This window comes from Cervus canadensis, chromosome 2 (genome assembly GCF_019320065.1).
Source record: "Cervus canadensis isolate Bull #8, Minnesota chromosome 2, ASM1932006v1, whole genome shotgun sequence".
Taxonomy (NCBI): Eukaryota; Metazoa; Chordata; class Mammalia; order Artiodactyla; family Cervidae; genus Cervus; species Cervus canadensis.
This window is the reverse complement of record NC_057387.1, coordinates 22,048,330-22,070,330: the sequence shown is the minus strand read 5'-3', so window position 1 is coordinate 22,070,330 and position 22,001 is coordinate 22,048,330. Positions and strand designations below refer to the sequence as shown.

The following is a 22,001-nucleotide window of genomic DNA, read 5'->3' as shown; positions in this document are numbered from 1 at the left end:
TATGACATAATTCATATTGCTTCAGGGCAAGGCTCCCCATTATATCCACAACAACGAATATCTCAGCTTTTTCTAGGAGTCCTTATCCTTGCTACTTGTCTCTTTCTCCCGCTCCCACTATCCAGGCCTGTTGACTCTACTTTCAAAACATGTCCAAATCTATCCATTTCTCTTTCCCTCCTTTATTACCAGTATAATCCAAAGCAGTATGTTCATTCTCATGAAGCAGCCTCCTAGCTGGTCTTCTCATTTCTCCTGGTGCTCTCCAGCAGTTCAGTCATCACATAGCAACTAGCGTGATCTTTTAAAAATTTAAGTATAATTGATTATTTTTCTGTTAAAAACACTGCAGTCCATTCCCATGTCAGTGAGAATGAAATGCAGCTTCGTTACCTGTGGGGCACAGAAGCCACATCTGGTCTGGCCTCTGCCTGCCTTCCCACTTCATCATGTGTCAGCACCCCCTTTGCCCATCGTGCTCTGGTCCTGTGTGCTCCAGCAAGGCAACCATTAGCCTTGGGTGGCTGTTGACCACATGAAATGTGGCTAGTCCAAACTGAGATATGCTGTGAGTGTACAGTATACCTTTAATTTTAAAGGAACAATGTAAAGAATTAGTATCTTGTTAATTTTCATATTGCATGCATACTTGTGACAATATTTTAAATATAATACATTTGGTCAAGTGTTTCATTGAAGGGTTTCCCTGATAGCTCAGTTGGCAAAGAATCTGCCAGTGATGCAGGAGACCCCAGTTCGATTCCTGGGTCAGGAAGATCCCCTGGAGAAGGGATAGGCTATACTCCAGATAGCCCACTCCAATATTCTTGGGCTTCCCTTGTGGCTCATCAAGACCTAAAGAGCCTCTTGATGAAAATGAAAGAGGAGAGTGAAGAAGTTGGCTTAAAACTCAACATTCAGAAAACTAAGATCATGGCATCTGGTCCCATCACTTCATGGCAAATAGATGGGGAAACAGTGGAAACAGTGACAGACTTAATTTTTTTCAGCTCTAAAATCACTGCAGATCGCGACTGCAGCCATGAAATTAAAAGACGCTTGCTCCTTGGAAGAAAAGCTATGACCAACCTAGACAGCATATTAAAAAGCAGAGACATAACTTTGCCAGCAAAGGTCCATCTAGTCAAAGCTATGGTTTTTCTAGTAGTCATGTATGGATGTGAGAGTTGGACTATAAAGAAAGCTGAGGGCCAAAGAATTTATGTTTTTGGACTGTGGTGTTGGAGAAGACTCTTGAGAGTCACTTGGACTGCAAGGAGATCCAACCAGTCCATCCTAAAGGAGATCAGTCCTGAATATTCATTGGAAGGACTGATGTTGAAGCTGACACTCCAATACTTTGGCCACCTGATGTGAAGAACTGACTCATTTGAAAAGACCCTGATGCTGGGAAAGATTGAAGGCGAGAAGAGAAGGGGACAAGAGGTTGAGATGGTTGGATGGCATCACCAGCTCAACGGACATGAGTTTGAGTAAACTCCGGGAGTTGATAATGGACAGTGAAGCCCAGCGTGCTGCAGTCCATGGGGCTGCAAAGAGTCGGAAACAGCTGAGTGACTGAACTGCACTGAACTGTGGCTCAGCTGGTAAAGAATCCGCCCGAGATGCGGGACACCTGGATTTCGATCCCTAGGTTGGGAAGATCCCCTGGAGAAGGGAAAGGCTACCCGCTCCAGTATTCTGGCCTGAAGAGTCAGACATGACTGGGTGGCAAAATGTTTTATTAAAATTAAGTTTATTTATTTTTACTTTAGTCAATGAAGATACTAGAAAATTTTAAATTACACATGTAGCTCACATTATATTTCTGTTGGAAAGTACTTTTCCATCCACAAAGGCGTTTTTCTTTCCTAGGGTCATATCTACCCTAGGTCTTTTCCATGAGTTGTTCCTCTGCCTAAATGTTGGCATTGCTGGTTCCTTATCAGGTAGATCTTCATTTAAATGCTGCCTGAAAGAGACCGCCCACTCATCAGCCAATTTAGAGTAACTTAATGACTTTTTCCTGCTTACCTGTTTCCTTGTCACTATCTTTTACTTTGTGTATTTCCTTGTTCTTTTATTCTGTAGCTCCCCACTCCCCCTCCCATAGTGCTTTGCATATTAGGGTACTTCGTAGATGTTTTTTAAAATGATGAACAGCACTGGGAGAATAAAAAAGATTTTTCTTCTGAAATCTTTATTAAGAAAGAAACTGAAAGGCACTCAATTGTGTCTGACTGTGCAGCCCCATAGACTGGAGCCTGCCAGGCTCCTCTGTCCTTGACATGCTCCAGGCCAGAATACTGGAGTGGGTAGCCATTCCCTTCCCAATCCAGGGATTGAACTCAGGTCTCCCACATTCCAGGCAGATTCTTTACCATCTGAGCCAGGAGGGAAGCCCATAGTTCCAGTCAGTTGCTATCAGGAAGTGGTTTAAGGTCAGCTGTAACCCCACAGTCTGGAAGGTGGTAGTCAGAACTTGAACGTGTGAGGTAAAGAAAATATGAATAGCAATTGCCTTTTTTCTCTTCCTAATAGATTTGTATTTTCCCTAATTGGGAGTGGGAGAGAAGAGGGGAGGAAGCAGGGAGAGAAAAGATGGAATTTAACGCCACAGTGAATTGCTAAAGTTTTAATTCTGTATGTGTGTTAGCTCATAATGAATATTAGGTCAAGTTCAATAAGTTTATCTTAGTCTGATTGATTGTCCCAAATATAAATAAATTTTTTTCTCCTACGTCTTTTTGATGAACTGATATTCCTATAAAATATACCTCCTTCTCAGACCTTATGAATTTTACATTCTAATTTTTATTTTTTACTTTGAAATAATTTCAAACTTAGAGAAGTCTTAAGAGAAGTACAAAGAACTCCCAAGTTCACCAGTTGCTAATATTTACTCAGATTTATCAGTTGCTAATATGTTGCTACAATTGCTTTATCCAACTATCTGTAGACACATTTTTTCTTTCTGAATTATTTGAGAATTGGTTGCAGATATAATATATCTTTATGCTCAATAAGCATGTGATTCCTAAAGATAGCATAACAACAATTCAGTTACCAAAGTTAGGAAATTTAGTATTGATTAAATACTATTATCTAATGTATGCTCCATATTTGAAATCTACTCATTTTTCTAATAATGTGAAATAGGCATACTATAAGGAGGGTAGTTGAACTATAACTTTTTCTCCCCTAGGGGTGGTAGAAATTTGATCTTTTGAATTCTCTGATTGAAAATAGGATATAGCAAATATTTGGTCATCATGAGTGTTTTTTGAAATCTTCCCTTTTTAATTTTTGAATTACTTGCTTTGAGTTGTGTTTGTGTAGGTTCAGACAGAAAGGTAGGAATGGTTGCTTGGGAGTAAGTGACTTGATAAATCATAATAAGGAACAGAACTTTTCCTTGTCTTCATCAGTTCATACCGATGATCCGTTTAGCAACCGTAATTTTCTAAGTCTCTGGCAAAAGAGGCCGAAAACATTTGAAGATAAAATTTATTGTCTGGTACACTTAACTTGTCTTGTGCTTCTTCCTAGCCCGTGACTGAAGACTTACTCAAACAACAGAAGTTGAATGCAAATGAGACCGGTACAACTCAGCAATCTGTATCTGATTCCCATCTGGCAGAACTCCAGGAAAAAATCCAGCAAACAGAGACCACCAATAAGGTATGATCAAAACCATGCCCTTGGGGATCACAGGGTTTCTTTATATTCTTAGAAGTGTAGCTCTTTCCTTTCTGTCTCAAGTGTTTCTAGTCTGTTCTGCACAGATCAAAATTTCTGCTCTTTTAGGTCTGAATTTAAAACTTGAATATAGTCTTTAACTGTGTAACGTACTGAGACAAGAAGTTTATGCTTTTGTTTAACCTTTGACCTTTATATAGCCCATGGGTTTTAACATCTGCTTAGAAGAAAATTCCCACAATTTGGGATGCAGCACTCCTTGCTTGTTGTACCCTTATTGCGTCCTGTCATGTAGTAGATAGCAAAAGCTCCTTGGTCTTTGAATAAAGGATCCATAGTGACTCATGTGGACAAATACCCCCAGCACAGCTCATGAGAGTTGAAGCAATTGAGTATTGAAGGAAGTATTTCTTATCTCCTGCTATTTTGTCTTGCTGATTGGCTTAAGACTTTAATGGTTACACTGTGTGGAGGAAAATAGCAATGTAACATCCCCTAAGAAATACTTTAAACCTAGATTTGAGGACAGATTTCATGGTTGCCTTTGAGAGTAAAAGAAATCATTGACCTACCAAACTGTTTTTCTTCACTGAATTCAGATTCTTCAAGAAAAACTGAATGAAATGAGCTGTGAACTGAAGTCTGCTCAGGAGTCATCTCAGAAGCAAGATGATACAATTCAAAACCTCAAGGAAACTCTGAAGAGCAGGGAAAGTGAGGTAAAATGTTTGACAATCATGGCCCTATGAGGAAACAGTTTTTCCTATCAAAGTAGACAAGTATTCTATAATTTGTAGAAATTGATATTTTCAGCCTAACAGATCTTAGAGAAATTGTAGTGTCATCTAGATTGGTATTTTGGAATATTCTTGCTACTAAAATCTATATAGGTGAGATAATAAGATAATGGAGTTGATACTTAGTTTGCTAACATGTTTGGTACTCCCTCTCTCGTTTGCAGACCGAGGAGTTGTACCAGGTGATTGAAGGTCAAAACGACACAATGGCTAAGCTTCGAGAAATGCTGCACCAGAGTCAGCTTAAACAGCTTCATGTATGTGAGGGTCGCCCAGGACGGGAGGCATCCCTTGAGGGTGTGCCATTCTCGGCCACAGTCTTGATCTTATTGGTCTTCTTGGCTGCTCAGTGCCAGCCCTTCTTGTGAGGATGCTTTTCACTCTCTTTTCAGAACTCGGAGGGTACTTCCCCAGCTCAGCAACAGGTGGCTCTGCTTGATCTTCAGAGTGCTTTATTCTGCAGCCAGCTTGAAATACAGAAGCTCCAGAGGGCAGTACGACAAAAAGAACGGCAGCTGGCTGATGCTAGACGGTGTGTGCGGTTTGTAGAGGCCGCAGCACGGGAGAGAGAGCAGCAGAAAGAGGCTTCTTGGAAACATAACCAAGTAAATCATTAATCATTGTGTGGCAGTGTGTAAAGGTGGACTTTGCCCTGGTGATAGCTTTTTAAAAGGATAGCTTGTGTTGAACTTACTTAATCTAAGTAATTCAGTTCAACATTTGCTAACCCTTATTCTATATGCCAGGTATTGGGCTGTGTTCTGGAAATACAAGAGTGACTATCACAGGTGCTTTCCTCCTAAGTTACTTGTAATATAGTATGAGAGACAGTCATGTAAATAGTATTTCAGTGTGGTAAATACTGTAGAGGAGGCATAGGCATCCTATAGGAATATATAGGGAGAGCTGAGGGAGTCAGGGAAAGCTTCACAAAGGAGCATATTGTCTAGGATTATTCTTGAAGGGTGGATAAAAGTCAGTGAGACAGAAAAGCAGGAAGACCAACCAAGTGAGAGGGATGGCATGCGTAGTTAGCCATGTGTGCTTTTTTAAAAAATTAAAACACATAATTCTTAAATAGCTTCTTGTTAGCTTGGAAAAAAATGCTCCCAGTTCTTTTTTAAGATTTAAAAGGATGGGTAGTAATCGTGTATCCTTGAGCTTATTGGTAAAATAAAGGATCCACGTTTACACTGGAACCAAGTCCCACCTAGTGCTTATATAGATATATCACTTTTAAGCCAAAAAGTAAATATTGAATCATAGTATTAATACTCCCATCCACAGTTCCCATATTTTCTCTCATCCTATTTGACTCTTATAGTATTTCTTTAGTAATTTTAAGAATGGCACTTTTTGCTACTTTATTTTTTTCTTCTCTATGCCTTGAAAGTTTTAAGGCCTCCATATCTAATGACCATGTGAAAATTTTAGATTGTTTGAAAAAGGGAATCTGTTTAATTCAGGAATTGAGAAAAGCCTTACAGCAGCTACAAGGAGAACTTCAGAGTAAGAGTCAACAGCTTCATACCCTGGAGGCTGAAAAGTATAATGAGATTCGCACCCAAGAGCAGCACATTCAGCACCTCCACCACAGTCTGGGTCACAAAGAGCAGCTGCTTCAGGTGAGTCCACAGAATGATTCGGCTAACACTGGGTTCACAGGACACGGGAATTTATGTTCAGATCATCTCAAAGTGTCTGTCCACTTGTCTTGAGTACCTGCTACATGTAGAACATTGAGATGTGGGAACCAGGAGGATTCAAAAGAAATAGAAAGTACAATCTGTGAACCAAGAAGATAACCAGCCAGTGTAGGAAATAAGAACTACAGACCTGAAAGACTTAAGCAGTAAATGTTCAGCCAACAGTTATTAAGCATCTCTGTGAGTCAGAGACCAGGCCAGGAATGGGGAAGATGAAGAGAAGATATGTCTTCTGCTCCCACTGAAGACCTCTGTATATCCACTTATTTAGATGATAAAATGTAAGTTATAGGGGAAAAAATGGAAGACTAAGGAAGAGAGTGGTCAGTTCTACTACCTACTCTAAGATCTAGTCACATTGAATACCTTATATTTCACTGACCATATGATTTTTTTATAATACGCATACATATATTATACCTACATTTTTTCTCTGACAGAAATACTGGACACAGCCTCTTGGGAAACTCCTGGTGCTTTAAGAACAAATGTAACCTCTTTCACGCGAACTTTAGTGACACCTTCAGGCAGAGTTAGACAATGCAGCCTGTGTTCCCCCAGTAGATGTGTTTATGTATACTCACATATATATGATGCAGAATTGTTAGCACTTTGTGTGTCTGTTATCTCTGCTAAACTGTGTTCCCCTTGAGAGTGATCACATTGTGTTTTTTATCCTGAAACACTAACAGATTGCTTGACACAGTGTAGGAATTCAGTAAATACTAAGTAAAATGAATAAAGGAAATTATTTCTTGGTTCTGTTAGGAACTTCGGGAGCTCCTGCAGTACAGAAATAACTCAGACAAAACCCTTGAAGCAAATGAAATGTTGCTTGAGAAACTTAGGCAAAGAATACATGATAGAGATGTTGCCCTAGAGGTATGTACCATAATTCTGCTCACGATGCTATGGGTTATTCTGTCCCCAGAGGGACTATAGAAATGTGTGTTAGCTGAATTTGCTGCTTTTTGGAGTTGGTTTTCTATTCTTTTATATTTGGAATCTTACTGAATAAGCATAATCAGAATAGTGGCTCTTAACGGAGCTTTGGGATGCTTACTTTGCTTTCAGCGGGCTATAGATGAAAAGTTCTCCAGCCTAGAAGAAAAGGAAAAGGAACTGCGTCAACTTCATCTTGCCATGAGAGAGCGAGACCACGACTTAGAGAGGCTGCGCGGTATCCTCTCCTCCAATGAAGCTACCATGCAGGTGAGAGCAAGCTCCGTCATGACTTGGCATCCCACTCCCACTTGGATTCTAAGCCTGAAGCATCACCCCTTCCATCATTTGCTGAAAACCAGGATATTTGTTTTGTATATAAAAAAATACAAAACCAAACAAAAATAGCAGTCATTTCTGTTATCATAGACTATGGAGTGAGAAGTTTTAGCACTTCTAGTATGAACTTTGTAGGACAGGGCAGTGCATATGGATTCATAGTTCTAATTTATTTCTAATCCTTGTCAGTGTTTATATGCTTTTATAGAACCATTGCTCAGATGCAACTATTATATTGTATTTTTCTCATTAATATTATGTACATGTCTGTGTATAACCACAGTCAAAAGTTCTTGTTTCTCTTATTAATATTTACTCTGGGCTATTTTTGTACATTTCTTTTAGATCTTTAATATCTAACCATCTGGAATCTTAAAGAAGTTCTTCACTTCCTCCAAAATACTTTATTTAGGACATACATTATATCTATCTCTCTACAAACTAGATAAGAGTTTCTAATAACAGAAAATAGACTAATATGGCATTGTTAGATTAGATACAAAGTTTTTCCTTTTGCAAAATAAATAGATAAGATAATGTAGGAGATAATGTAAAGGCGGGTCAGGTCTCCTGTTCGTGCTGAGAAGTGTGGGATGGCTCTTTGACTTACCAGCTGCTGTCTCTGTGACTGTAGAGTATGGAGAGTCTCCTGAGGTCCAAAGGCTTGGAAGTGGAACAGTTGTCTGCCACCTGTCAGAACCTCCAGTGGCTGAAAGAAGAAATGGAAACCAAATTTAGCCGATGGCAGAAGGAGCAAGAAAGCATCATTCAGCAGCTACAGACATCTCTGCATGACAGGAACAAAGAAGTGGAGGCAAGGATTTAGTTAACTTAAGGGCAGTCGGTTTAATGATGACATAATCACAGTCTTGGATTAGGACTCTTGAGGTCCAAGAGGCTGGTGACCCAAGTGTTTAATTCCATCCTGGGTAGGTTGGGTAGGTCATTGGCTTTCACGGGAATTTTTCCCCTATACCTATAAACTCAAAGGGACAATTATCTTTCTCAAAGAAGTTATGTGAGAATTAATGAGATCTAAAAGATATACCCACAGAATGATAACTAACCTTTGTTACGGTGCGTATGCTGTGTCAGGCTCTGTTATAAGAGCTTACTGCTACTGCTTAGTTGCTTTGCTCGTGTCTGACTCTATGCAACCCTATGGACGGTAGCCCACCAGGCTCCTCTGTCCATGGGATTCTCCAGGCAAGAATACTGGAGTGGGTTGCCATGCCCTCCTCCAGGGGATCTTTCCCACCCGGGGATCAAACCCTGATCTCCTGCATTGCAGGCAGATTCTTTACCACTGAGCCACCAGGGAAGCCCCATTTTAAGAGCTTAATGGATATTAGTTCACTGCATCCTTGCAAACCTATGAGGTACATACTGTTATTCCTCTTTTACAGTCAAGGGAACAGACTTCTGAAGTGAATTAACTTGTCCAAAGTGACATAGCTAATAAGTGGTATAACCAGTGTGCAACCCAGATGGTGTGGCTCCACAGTTTTAACAACCATGTATTACCTCCTAGTATAGACCTAGGAGTTACATCACTGTGCTTATAAAAACAGTGCTTGTTGTTTTTTGCAGTTTATCATTTTGTGTTCCCCTATAAAGTTAAACTGGGGAGAAAATAAAAGAAATGAACTGAGTGCCCTTTTATCCCCATCTAATATTATTATGTGCCCTGAGCATATAAGGAAAGGACTTATTTTAGAAAACAACATGTAAGTTGCCATTCTAAGTTTTTTTTTCTGTATTATTAGTGTTCATTCACTGAGTGTGTATTGACAGTCTTTTACGTTCAAGGCCTGTGCTAGACCTGGGGCAACAAAAATGAGTAAAACATCATACTTGCTGTCTCTTCTATGATAGATTCTTTTAAGCCCTTTGATGTGTATTAGAGGGAATTCTTTCCTCCAGAACTTACACTGTCTCTCCTGTATTAGGATCTTACCGCAACGTTGCTCTGCAAACTTGGACCAGGGCAGAGTGAGATAGCTGAGGAGCTGTGCCAGCGCCTACAGCGGAAAGAAAGGATGCTGCAGGACCTTCTGAGTGATCGGAACAAGCAAGCGGTGGAATATGAAATGGAGATTCAGGGCCTGCTTCAGTCCATGAGCACCAGAGAGCAGGAGAGCCAAGTAAGGACTAATGCACAGGCTGGAAGAGTATTGCCCTGTACATTTATAGTCCACACTATGGAAAGCATTAGAACCTCGTAACTTGTAAAATTTATGTTGTCTTAGTGAAAGTGAAGTCGCTCAGTCGTGTCCGACTCTTTGCGACCCCATGGACAGTAGCCTGCAGCAGGCTCCTCTATCCATGGGATTTTCTAGGCAAGGGTACTGGAGTGGGTTGCCATTTCCTTCTCTAGGGAATCTTCCAGACCCAGGGATCAAACCCAGGTCTCCCTCATTGTAGACAGACGCTTTACCGTCTGAGCCACCAGGGAAGTATTATGTTGTCTTAAGTCCATTCTATTAGCTTTTTTTCCTTCAGCCTATTGAGTAGACTATAGTTTTACATGAATCATCAAGTGAAAGTCACTCAGTCGTATCCGACTCTGAGACTCCATGGACTATACAACCCTTGGAATTCTTCAGCCAGAATACTGGAGTGGGTAGCCATTCCCTTTTTCAGGGGATCTTCCCAACCCAGGGATCAAAACCACATCTCCTGCATTGCAGGGGGATTCTTTACCAGCTGAGCCACCAGGGAAGCCCATATGAACTATTTCTAGAACACTTTGCATTTGGAGGGTGCCTAAATAATACATATCCCCACTCATTAAGTTCATTATGTATTGATAACATTTTCCTTTCCTTAATGTTCTGATAATTTTGACTGAAAGGAATATGGGGTTCTGGAGTGTTTTGATTTTGATTCTAAATTATCAAGACTTGAGTGCTATTTTGTTTCTACCCAGGATATGGGGAAGCTTTTTCTTTGTACATTTTCTCTTAATTCATGTAAAATCAGTTATCTTAAGAGGGAAGAAAAGATTTTTTTCAAAGCCATGATGAGAATAAACAATCTCATAATAATATGGGATATAGTAATTTCAAAATAACAGTACACAAATATTTCAAAAGCAAATTCTTAATTTATCCTCACTTCCATGTATCTTTCTCCTATAGGCTAGAGTCTGGTATAGTTGGCTTGTGCTACATTTCAGGGACCACTCAAAATTCCGCCTAGTCAGTTTTCTGAGGGAAATAGATTCTTACCATTTGCCTATGTTATTTGACCATAATAGTCTCTAATGCTTCCTTGTATTATGGGATGGTTATATTCCACTCATCCAGTTCTTAGGCCCACTGAAGTAAATACACATTTTGTTAGAAACATGCTGCTTTGTGCTGTAGAAACTGCTTTTAGAATAACCTAAGAAAATCATTGTAAGTTATTTAAAAATTTGGCAGGAGACTAATGAGTCTTTGAGTTTTCTTTTTCACCCCTTTGTCATGTGAAAGAATTAGTCGTATTACACTTAATATACACATATATGTTGTGTATGTGTTGGTAGTTAAATGTTGGTAATAAAATAATGGAATCTAAGAGATGCCTGAAATTACACAAGATCTTCAGCTCAAGGAAGAGTAGTGATTGTATTCTTCTAGATGTGCTTCTTGAACTTTATTTGCAGAACAATCCCTTAAATAGCTTTCAAAAAGCATAGCCTCAAAAAAATCTGCATTTCTTACAAGCTTCCAGATGATGGTTATGCTGCTGGTCCATGAACCGCACTTGGAGGAGTGGTGCTAAAAGCATCATTGCTAGAAAAAGAGTCAAGCCAGTTAGATCATATGTATGACACAAGATATCTTGTGTATTATTTACTCTGTTTCTTCCCATAATCTAAGAGATTTTTACTAAGGCAAATTAGTAACGTACTGTTACCTCTAAGATGCTTATGTCCAAATCCCTAAAGAGTCTGAATTTTCCATGCTAAAACTAGAAGGTGGTTCTTTCGTTTCTCTTAGAAGTTATGACGAGGGCTCGGCTTCTTATTTAAAACAGTAGTAATTCTCCCCAGAGATAGTTGATGCTATATCTAACATAGCCATCATCTTACATTCTTAGTAATTTTAGTCTTAGTTTATTATTTCTGGATTTTCTAATTAAATGCAGATTTTCTATGTGGTGTGCACGCTAAAGTTGCTTCAGTTGTGTCTGACTCTTTGTGACCCTGTTGACTATAGCCCACCAGGCTCCTCTGTCCGTATGTATTCTCCAGGCTGGAACACTGGAGTGGGTTGCCATGCCCTCCTCCAGGGCATCTTCCCAACCCAGGGATCAAACCCATGTCTCTTTATGTCTCCTGCATTGGCAGGCAGGTTCTTTATCAGTTTTTTCCTTACTGTGCCATCATGTGTCTTAGTAAACTATGGGATTTGAAATGAAATAAACTGGTGTGATTTTGAGGTCCAGATTCTCCTGGTCATGTGGTCTGATAAAAATGTTTCTGTGTGATTCATTCAGTATCTAGGTCTTGAGTGCCTATGTATTGAGTGCCTTCTATGGGCCACACCCTGTTCTGGGAGCTTGGGATTCAGCACTGAATAAAACATCCCAGTGCTTGCTCTTAGAAAACTTTCATCCAGTTGCAGGTGTTGGGGGAGAGAGAGGCAATAATAGATATATTGATTACTGGTAAGTGCAATGTAAAAAAAAATGTAGCAGGTCAGCAGAGATTGGGAGTAGAGATGAGCTTGCTGCATTTAGATAGGAAATGCAGAAAAGGCCAATCTGAAAAGTTGAAATTTGGCAAAGACCTTGAAGAAGGAAATGGCAACCTATTCCAGTATTCTTTCCTGGAGAATTCCATGAACAGAGGAGCCTGACGGGCTACAGTTCATGGGGTCACAAAGAGTCAGACACGACTGACTGACACTTTTCTAGACACTTTAAGGGAGCAAACCACGCAAATGACAAATGTTTGGGCAAAGACCATCCATGCCAAAGGCACATGTATCCGCAAGTAAAGAAAGACATCAGTTGCCCAGTTCAATATGTTATTAGCCTGGCATTTCTAGCAGAACTAATTTTAGATTAGTTTATCTGTGACAGACATGTTATGTTCTGTTTTTCCAGTATTCTGTCTATGACAGACTTTCTTTCCACTCCTTGACTGTTTTTTTCCTATAAAATGAAAGCAAGGAAACGATTTCTTAGAGCCCCACTAACTTTTTTTTGAAATGGTTGGCTTTTAACAAAGGACATCAGAACACAAATTTTGTTTTATTAGAGTCTCTCTCTCATGTTGCCTGTGATTTCCTTACTAGGCTGCTGCAGAAAAGATGGTACAAGCTCTAATGGAAAGAAATTCAGAATTACAGGCCCTGCGCCAATATTTAGGAGGGAAAGATTTCATGATGTCCCAAGCACTCCTCTCTAACCTACCAGCTGAAGTTACCTCCGTCAGCCCCCATCTTGGAGAGCAAACTGATCAAGTAAGAACTATAGACTTGTATGGATGTTTATGCCAGCTACATTTTCTTTTTATATCTGAGGCATAAGTATGATAATTTTAATACCAAGTTGTTTGAAGATGTTCCAAGTCCTGTCATTGTGATCATGGTTCCTGTATCTTCCTAAATCCCCTGACTCTTCCAATTTTTAGGGTTCGGTGCATATACCCTCCAGAGATGATAGCACTTCACTGACTGCCAAAGGGGATGCTAGCGTACCCAGGTCGTCATTAGGTAAGTATCAAATTTGATTTAATTAAGGAATCTCTGTCTTTCCTTCTTGTAATTCTCTGTTAACAGATTTGGCCAAGACCCTCTTTCTCTTCCTACCTTAATGGAAAAAATAAGCTTGGATTGCACTGAAAGGCTGAAGATATGTCTATTCTAGGGAGAACTGACTTTACCTTACATTGAGTTAAAGCTATTTTTCTGGCTATATGATTTGGCCCAAAGAAGCTGCATCCTAATTCAGATAGCTTTGCAGGGACTCAAGAATGCAGGAGGCAGTGTTTTTGAACCTGCACAGCAGGACCATGGGGCTGATACCTTCTCCTGAGTATCTTTGAAACAAGCTGAGGCTACTTACTGTACCTAGACATAAGCTACATTACAGCATTGGGAAGAGTAGGCAGTGTACGTGGAGTCATTTGCCAAGCTCTGCCCCATCCAGGAAGTGGTTGTAGGCCTTCAACTCCATAAAAGTAACTGAATTATATGTGAGGTGTGAGTAAAACTCAAAACGAATGCCTTAGATTAGTCTCAGAGACCAAAATATTAGGATCTGGAGAAGTGTTACAGAAACAGGGGCTCACCATGATTAGTGACTTGGTGATTATAGTGCTAATAGAAGTGTTGTGGACTTATGGTTTTTTAAATGATTTTCAGAATGTAAAAACTTTGTGTCTATTTTATAGTATAGGGCATTGTGGAATTCATAGGTAAGTTGTGCAAGTAATCATTTTTTAGTGGGAAACTTTATTCTAGTTGAAGAGTAAAGATGCTGGATTTGTTTAATTTACTCCCTATTTACCTTTTTAAAAAAGCATCTTACCCCAATTTATTTTGTAAATTTCAAACCTTTATAAAAGTGGCAAAAATAGTACAGTGAATACCCACATACATTTTTATTAAGATTCACCAACTGTTAACATTTTGCCACTTTTGCATTATTTCTTGCATGTCTGTGTGTGTACACACAGGTGTAATGTTTTTTTCTGAACCATTTAAAAATTACAGATATCATGACACTTCATCCCTAAATACTTCATTAAACAGGAGCAATCTCCTGAGTAACTACAATTACCATGTTCAGTCAGTGTAGCTTTAACAGAGTCCTAGTATCTGATGTGCAGTCTGTTTTTAGGGTTTCCGTTGTCCCCGTAATGCTCTTGATTGCTGGTTGTTTTCTTCCCTCCCTACTGTCATGGTTCTTCAGTCTCCTTTAATCTAGAACCATTTTCTAGCCTTTTTTGCCTTTTTTTTGCAATTAGCCGTTTTTTCAATTTCAAGTATAGTTGATTTATAATGTTGTGTTTGTTCCTAGTGTACAGCAAAGTGATTCTGTTCTATATATTCTTTATCAGATTCTTTTACATTATGGTTTATTACAGGTTATTGAATATAGTTCCCTTTGCCATGCAATAGGACCTTGTTGTTTATCCATTCTGTATATAATAGTTTGCATCTTGTCCGTGGGGTTGCTGGGAGTCGGACATGACTGAGTGACTTCACTTTCACTTTTCACTTTCATGCATTGGAGAAGGAAATGGCAGCCCACTCCAGTGTTCTTGCCTGGAGAATCCCAGGGACGGGGGAGCCTGGTAGGCTGCAGTCCATGGGGTCACTAAGAGTCGGACATGACTGAGTGACTTCACTTTCACTTTTCACTTTCATGCATTGGAGAAGGAAATGGCAACCCACTCCAGTGTTCTTGCCTGGAGAATCCCAGGGATGGGGGAGCCTGGTGGGCTGCCGTCTATGGGGTCGCACAGAGTCGGACAGGACTGAAGCAACTTAGCAGCAGCCAGCCCCTAATTCCCAATCCAACCCTCTGCCATCCCCGCTTGGCAACCACATGTCTGTTCTCTGACACTGGCATTTTTTTAAAGCTCTGGGCCAGCTAATGGCCCTTGGTTTGGCTCTGATTGTCTCCTCATGGTTAGATTCAAGTTAAACATCTTTGGCGAGAATGCTGCATGGGTGATATCTTTCTTGGTGCAATGCCTCAGGAGCACATGGTATCTACTTGTTTTATGCTGAGTGATATTAAGTTTAGTCATTCGGTTAAGGTTGTGTCCACCAGATGTCTCCATTGTAAAGGTTCGTTTTCCGCTTTGTAATTAATAAGTGATAAGTGATCTGCCCAAATACCTTAAGGTGTTGATAGTTCTGCTTTCCCACAGTCGTTCACCCAGTGGTTTTAGCATCCTTCAAGCTTGCTTGTACCCACTGTTACTTTGGTAGTTTAGAAGACTGATTTTCTGTTTCTAAATTTCCTTCTTTCTTTAGTAGTGTGTCTTCTTGTATAAAGAAGAGGTGCCCTTTCCCTATCCTTTCCATTCCATTTGTTTGTTTATATCAGTATGAAGTAATGGGTGGTTTGTTTTTTTAAAAAAATATTTTATTATCCATTTCTGTCATTCTTCTGCTTGATGACCAAATTTTCTGGGATTTGGCTAATTGGAGCCCCCTCAAACTGTTCCTCTGTCCTTTCAATAATTCTTCATCAGTTTTTGATTACTTCCATACCTTCTGGCATAGGAAGATGTTCTATAATTACATTTTTCTTTGCCTGCCTCAGCCCTGAAATTATCCATTACTTCAAGGAGCTCTCTAGTTCCTTTTACTGGGTAATGGCATTTGTATACTAATACCTGGGCACAAGTTCATAACTTCAGGTATGTCTTTGCTTGTAGGGCCTTTTAAGTGAAAAGAGCTAAGGGTGTGTGTGTGTGTGTGTGTGTGTGTGTGTGTGTGTGTGTGTGTGTGTGTGTGTGTGTGTGTGTGTGTGTGTGTGTGTGTGTGTGTGTGTGTGTATCACCTTTTGATACTGGTTCCTCTAATTCCAGTTTAACAGTAAAAGTTCTTTCTCTTCCTCATTTTATATTTATATCTCCCTTCTCCCAACATTGAGAAACCTGGTTACCTATAACATCACTGTATTTATATATTTGCATAATATAGAAAAGTAGTTTCAGAATGGCTATATGAGTACCACTGTCAAAAGTAAATCTATTAAATAATGTTTAAAATTTCTTTGTAATTCTTATTATCCTTAGAATATTTCCAGCTGAGGATGTACAGTTGAATATTGGGTTCAAAAATTATTTGGATTAATTTTTTAAGTTGTATTCTGGGTGATTATCTTATCTATTTGCTGTTTAGTTTCATTCATTTTTGTTAGTATTCAGTTTGGGCTTTTTCTTCCTCATTATTGCTGAACTAACTTTACCCATTAATAATAAAACATTAAAATGGTTCAAAGCTCAAAAATATAGAAGTGTACTCAGAAGTCCCATCTACTTCTCTGTCCTTTCTCTCCTGTTTTCACTCATCCTCTGAAGGCAACTGGTTTCATTTCTGAGGTATCCTTCCTGTGTTTCTTTTTATAGAAGTAAGCAGATTGATCCTATGTGTGTATGTAACATGCATGTGTTCCCTTTTCCTAACACAAAACATACTCTGTAGGTGTATTCTTTTCTAAACAGCTTGTTGTACTCAATATCTTAGAAATCACTCCATATCCGTTCATAAAGATAGTCCTTATTCTTTTCTACAGCTATGTATAGAACTTCATCGTGTGGATATACTATACATAATCAGTCTTCGTTTTATAGGCTTATAGATGGATTGCAGTGTTTTGTTATTGCAAATAATGCTGCAGAGAACATCCTGTGTATATATGTTTCATTGTTATTGGATTGTATCTTAGAATAAATTCCTCAGAAATAAGGCAGGACAGATCATATTATGTTGATACTGATTATAACTAGCACTATGTATTCATCTTTAGGAGACTTGGATACAGTTGCGGGGCTGGAAAAAGAACTGAGTAATGCCAAAGAGGAACTTGAGCTCATGGCTAAAAAAGAGAGAGAAAGTCGGGTGAGTTTTCTAGTTAAGTCTAATTTCTAAGTTCCTATTTTTTTTTCAAAAGAGTTTTAAGTATTCAAAAGGGAGAGAACATATGTGTACCTATGGCTGATTCATGTTGATGTATTATAGAAACCAACACAACATTGTAAAGCAATTATCCTCCAATTAAAAGTAAATAAATTAAAAAAAAATTTTTTTTAAAAAGGAAAGAGTAAAATTCTCCAAGTATAATATCTGGGTCCAAATACAAGTTGAGCCTTTATTCTTTCTAGAGAAAGTAGAAATTGCTTTATATTTACATTATCTCACCAAGATGCTCTTGTTTTTATAAATGAGGATTATTAAAACTTTTTAAGTGCTGAAAGAACACAGTTTTCTTTACCCATGTCTAACTGGAATAAGATAATTATAGAGGACTTGTGAAAAAAATGAAGTGCTATATAATTGCTGCTTATAATTATGACAGATCCATGAAATTAGTTTTAGAAACATAGAACAAGAGACATTCAAGAAAGATCCATAATGTTTATTGAGAACTTACTGTATGTTATGCACTGCACTGGGCATTTAAATTAGCACTAATACTTACAACTCTGCAAAGTAGGTTAATGTTGGCCCTATTTTATAGAAGAAAAAGCTGAAACACTGTTTTAAAAGGTGAAGGAGGGGAATCGTTATATGACTATAAAATACTAATGCTACCATTTAAGCTCAGGTCTTCTGTGACTCAGCATGCTTCCTCAGAAGTCCTTTCCTGGAGCAGATAATTTTTCCCATCCATATGCTCTATTTCTAGTGACAGTTTTCATAATTTTCTTAGAGGCCTCTCAGCCTTACAGAATCCCTTCCCCTTCTGCCTCCCTATACTAGTTGTTTGTCCAACTTGGATGCAGAGAGAGGAAGCTTTAGGGCCACAGTATAGGGTTACAGGCTAAAACTAAAAACCTTTATGTCACCATGGCCTCTACTTTAGAAGATCAGACAGTGTCATGGGTTCCTAAATTAAGTTTAGTTGGCCAGTCTATATAGCTCCTCAGTTTTTGTTCCACCTCTTTCCCATAGTTAGATCTATAATATAAAACCTGTGTTCATATTTGTGATGAAATTATCTTACTGTATTTCTTTTCATTACCATATGTCTCCTTATAAACAGAATCATGTTATATGACTCAAGTTTTGAGGATGTGAAACTGTGTGGCATTTTAAAAATACGAGTTTAAAAAAATTCTCCTGGTTTCCCTCCTTTTCTAAAATTTTGGTTCTACCCTAGCCATTATGTTGTTCCTATTTCTCTCACATATACTCAATTAAGACTAATGTTACTGGACTTCCCTGAGATCCCACATGTCATGCTGTACAGCCAAAAAAAAAAAAAAATCAAACCAACTTGGTATGTTTTGTAGTGCTAACAAAAAGTAGAGGACATCATTAAAACCACATTACAACTTCCTATGAAACATCCTTTGGTACCACACAGTGTGGTTTATGGATCTGATCCAGCAGCTCACTCTTCATGTTCTAGTTTTTATTTGCACTACTGGTTGATAATAATATGATATGGAAAAGCATCTGCTTCAGTGTCAAATGTAACCATGACACCCGCTGTTTCCTCTGCCCACTGACTTCAGGGTTTCTTTCTCCACAGATGGAACTCTCTGCGCTCCAGTCCATGGTGGCTATGCAGGAGCAAGAGCTGCAGGTTCAGGCTGCGGACGCGGAGTCCCTGACCAGGACCATACAGATCAAGGAAGACCTCATAAAGGTCGTTTAGAGCTTTTGAAAGACTCTTGGAAATGATTCCTGCTCAGAATACCTTCACCTTTGAACAGCACTTGGATTCATTGAGTCCCTGTGCTGGTGCTTGTCTTCTAGATGCACTATGTGTTTGAACCTCTTGGTGTTACCATATTCTCTCTGACCGATATCAGAGTTGCTCAGATTTCATGAAGAAGCTATTGTTACTATCATGGCTTATCAATATCCCATTTAATGTATAGTAGATTATTTCAAGAGCATTTGTTCCTCTGCTATTGAATAGCATTTTTTTTATTACTATTTTTATTACTAGTTTTTTGACTTTTAGGACCTGCAGATGCAGCTGGTTGATCCTGAAGACATCCCGGCTATGGAACGCCTGACCCAGGAAGTCTTGCTTCTTCGGGAAAAAGTTGCTTCAGTAGAATCACAAGGACAGGAAACGTCTGGAAACCGAAGACAACAAGTAAGCTATTGGAGTACAGGCCTTATTTTTACTGCAAAGTAAACAGTGAGCAAGATGTCAGTTACTTATGATGGTGGCTGTTGCTGGAATTTCATCAAGAATCTGTGCTCCCAAGTTCCCCACCGTGGCCAGTAGCAGCCACAGGTGCTGTTTGCTAGCACGTGTGGTTCCATTGTAACTGCTGCCCCAGATCTGACCTTTCTTGAATGCCAGACTTGTTATTAATTAAAAGACCGGTTTACCTGTACTCCTCCGTGTCTCTGTTACTGTGTCTCTAGACACTGACTACTCATCTCACTCCAAACTGGCTTTAACTCTACCAGTTCACTTAAACAGATTGCCGGTCATGCATTATCATAGGTCGTCTTCTTTCGAGCACTTTACTGTAGCTCACAGTGACACCTGTGACTGATGGCTGTCTTTTCCCCAACCAGATAGTAAGTTTGTCCTTAGAACCTGGCACAGAGAAGGGGCCCAGTAAATGTTTACTCAGTGAATGAAGAGCGCTTGTGAGTCCTCTTGTCTATGTCCCTCTTGCCCTATCCTTGCGTTGTCTCCCCCTCCTCCCTCTTACCCTGTCTCCTGTGTTTCTGGCTTTGTTTTCTTCTTTCTTCTTCTTCCTCCCCTATTTGAATTCTGCCTTATAGAGTTTTAAAGATAAAAAACTTTATGACAAATATGACATTGACTTGAAAACTGTAGCATACTATATAGAAAGGTTAAGTCAGTAATGAGATAGCAAGCTGTTTGAGTCATAGTCCTTGCTCATACTTTCTTTTGATCTCTTTCTCAGAATTAACTGTGGCTTCATGTTTCTGTTTGAGTGTTGCTTCACTTCTTTTTCCCCTCAGTTGCTGCTGATGCTCGAAGGACTGGTAGATGAGCGGAGTCGGCTCAATGAGGCCTTACAGGCAGAGAGACAGCTCTATAGCAGTCTGGTGAAGTTCCATGCCCATCCAGAGAGGTGAGAGAGTGACTGCGCTGTTTTTCCTTTTATTCCTCGTTACGTGCAGATGCCTACAGTTTACAAAGTGGGAAGAAAAAGAAAGTGGACCACTGCTGGGGTCTAATTTGTCATTTGTTTTATGGATTCCTCTGAGCCTCAGTGTCTAAATTAAGTCAGGAATACTGCCTGTTTCATGTAGTTATTGCAAAGATCAAATAAGAATACATGTCAGTTGTCTCAATTAGTACCTTGCATATAGTAAGAACTTGTATATTTCTTTCATTTCTCTGCTCCTTGTCCTATTAAAGACTGCTTCATTATAGTAAAATAATAGAGTAGGACTGTAAAGGGCCCTGATAGTCATTGAATATCACTGAAGAAAAATTTTTGTTGTTATGGCTACTAATTATTGCAGGATTACCAATAGCCATCGTGATGAATATGTTTTCCTGTACCTCTTAATTTTTGGTCATATATATTATTATCTTTTTGGTACATTTTCTGTTCCCTTTATTTTTTTTCTTGTTTTGCCCTCCCTCCTAGCCCCTTTCTTTCTTTCCTAATTTTTATTTTTGTTACTATTCAGCTTTCTGTAATTTATTGTTGAGTTAAATTTGTTTTCTTTCTCTTTCAAGAAAATGAAGGCAGAGGAAGGGTACAATAGGACCACTTGTGTTAATGTTAAAGAATCTCTGGCTCTTTGTGAACTGGATTCTTTCTCAGAGTACTGTAAAGTTTGGTTAACAGATGACAAAACATATACCTTCAGTAGCAACCAACCCTACTTGGCTCAATATCAGTTCAGTTTGCAGTTAGTTTTTCCTGGGTTTTGGTTTTTCAGAAACTTAACGCATTCAGTTAAAAAATGAAATTTCTCCTAGTAACCTTATAGTGGTGTTAGCTAAATATTAGGAACTATAATTTTATGTCAGATTGGCCCAGAATCTAGGATAAAGGGACAAACTTTACAGAAAGCAGACCTTGCTAGTCTACCAGCAGTGAACACAGGTGCCACAACAAAGACCACATTCATTGATTGTATTCTAGAGAGACAGTAAAATGTGGCTCCTAGAGTCTCATGGCTCAGAGTGGCACTGTTGGCTCTTTGGAAGCATCTTTGGACTCATTATGGGCTTCCCTGGTAGTTCAGTGGCAAAGAATCTGCCTACGATGCAGGGGACACAGGTTTGATCCCTGGGTCCGGAAGATTCCCTGGAGAAGGAAATGGCAACCCACTCCAGTATGCTTGCCTGGAAAATCCCATGGACAGAAGAGCCTGGGGGGCTACAGTCTATGTGGTCACAGAAGGTCTGTCGGAAATGACTTAGCGACTAAACAACAATGGACTCATTACATTGATGGCTAATTCATTTTCCTTCCATGTGTGGCATGTTTAATTAGCTCTGAGAGAGACCGAACTCTGCAGGTGGAACTAGAAGGGGCCCAGGTGATACGCAATCGGCTAGAAGAAGTTCTCGGAAGAAGCCTGGAGCGCTTAAGCAGGCTGGAGACCATGGCCGCCATTGGAGGTGGGGAACTGGAAAGTGTGCGAGTTCGTCACGAGCATGGCTTCTGAGCACTGGCGGGTCAGACTGCAGCCCGGGATGGAGACCCTTGTGTGCACTAACCAGAGAGCCCTGTCTGAACTAAACGGTGACTTACTAATGATAGAACTGGTACAAGTAGCACCACCTACAAAGTGAAACTCACTTAGTCTACCTGTATTTCACTGTTCGTAACTGTCTAAGTTGAATGGTGGAGGTTACAAGGTATATTTGCACA

The 22,001-nt window shown here is 39.4% G+C and overlaps 1 protein-coding gene across 30 annotated transcripts in view; it reads left to right on the top strand.

The window, feature by feature from the left end:
* Positions 1–22,001, top strand: part of LOC122435175 (phosphodiesterase 4D interacting protein) — a 237,069-nt gene that overhangs the window by 160,205 nt on the left and 54,863 nt on the right. For all 30 annotated transcript variants that reach the window (XR_006267614.1, XM_043459169.1, XM_043459370.1 and 27 more), the window contains 16 exons: positions 3,550–3,681; positions 4,299–4,418; positions 4,661–4,753; positions 4,889–5,101; positions 5,963–6,121; positions 6,971–7,084; positions 7,277–7,414; positions 8,118–8,297; positions 9,433–9,627; positions 12,772–12,939; positions 13,110–13,191; positions 16,970–17,061; positions 18,698–18,814; positions 19,136–19,273; positions 20,125–20,237; positions 21,621–21,748. Coding sequence is in view for 29 of the 30 variants with exons in the window: in XM_043459169.1 (XP_043315104.1) it covers positions 3,550–3,681; positions 4,299–4,418; positions 4,661–4,753; positions 4,889–5,101; positions 5,963–6,121; positions 6,971–7,084; positions 7,277–7,414; positions 8,118–8,297; positions 9,433–9,627; positions 12,772–12,939; positions 13,110–13,191; positions 16,970–17,061; positions 18,698–18,814; positions 19,136–19,273; positions 20,125–20,237; positions 21,621–21,748 (2,182 nt within the window). In the remaining variant the exon portion in view is untranslated. The remainder of the gene's footprint in view (positions 1–3,549; positions 3,682–4,298; positions 4,419–4,660; positions 4,754–4,888; positions 5,102–5,962; positions 6,122–6,970; positions 7,085–7,276; positions 7,415–8,117; positions 8,298–9,432; positions 9,628–12,771; positions 12,940–13,109; positions 13,192–16,969; positions 17,062–18,697; positions 18,815–19,135; positions 19,274–20,124; positions 20,238–21,620; positions 21,749–22,001) is intronic.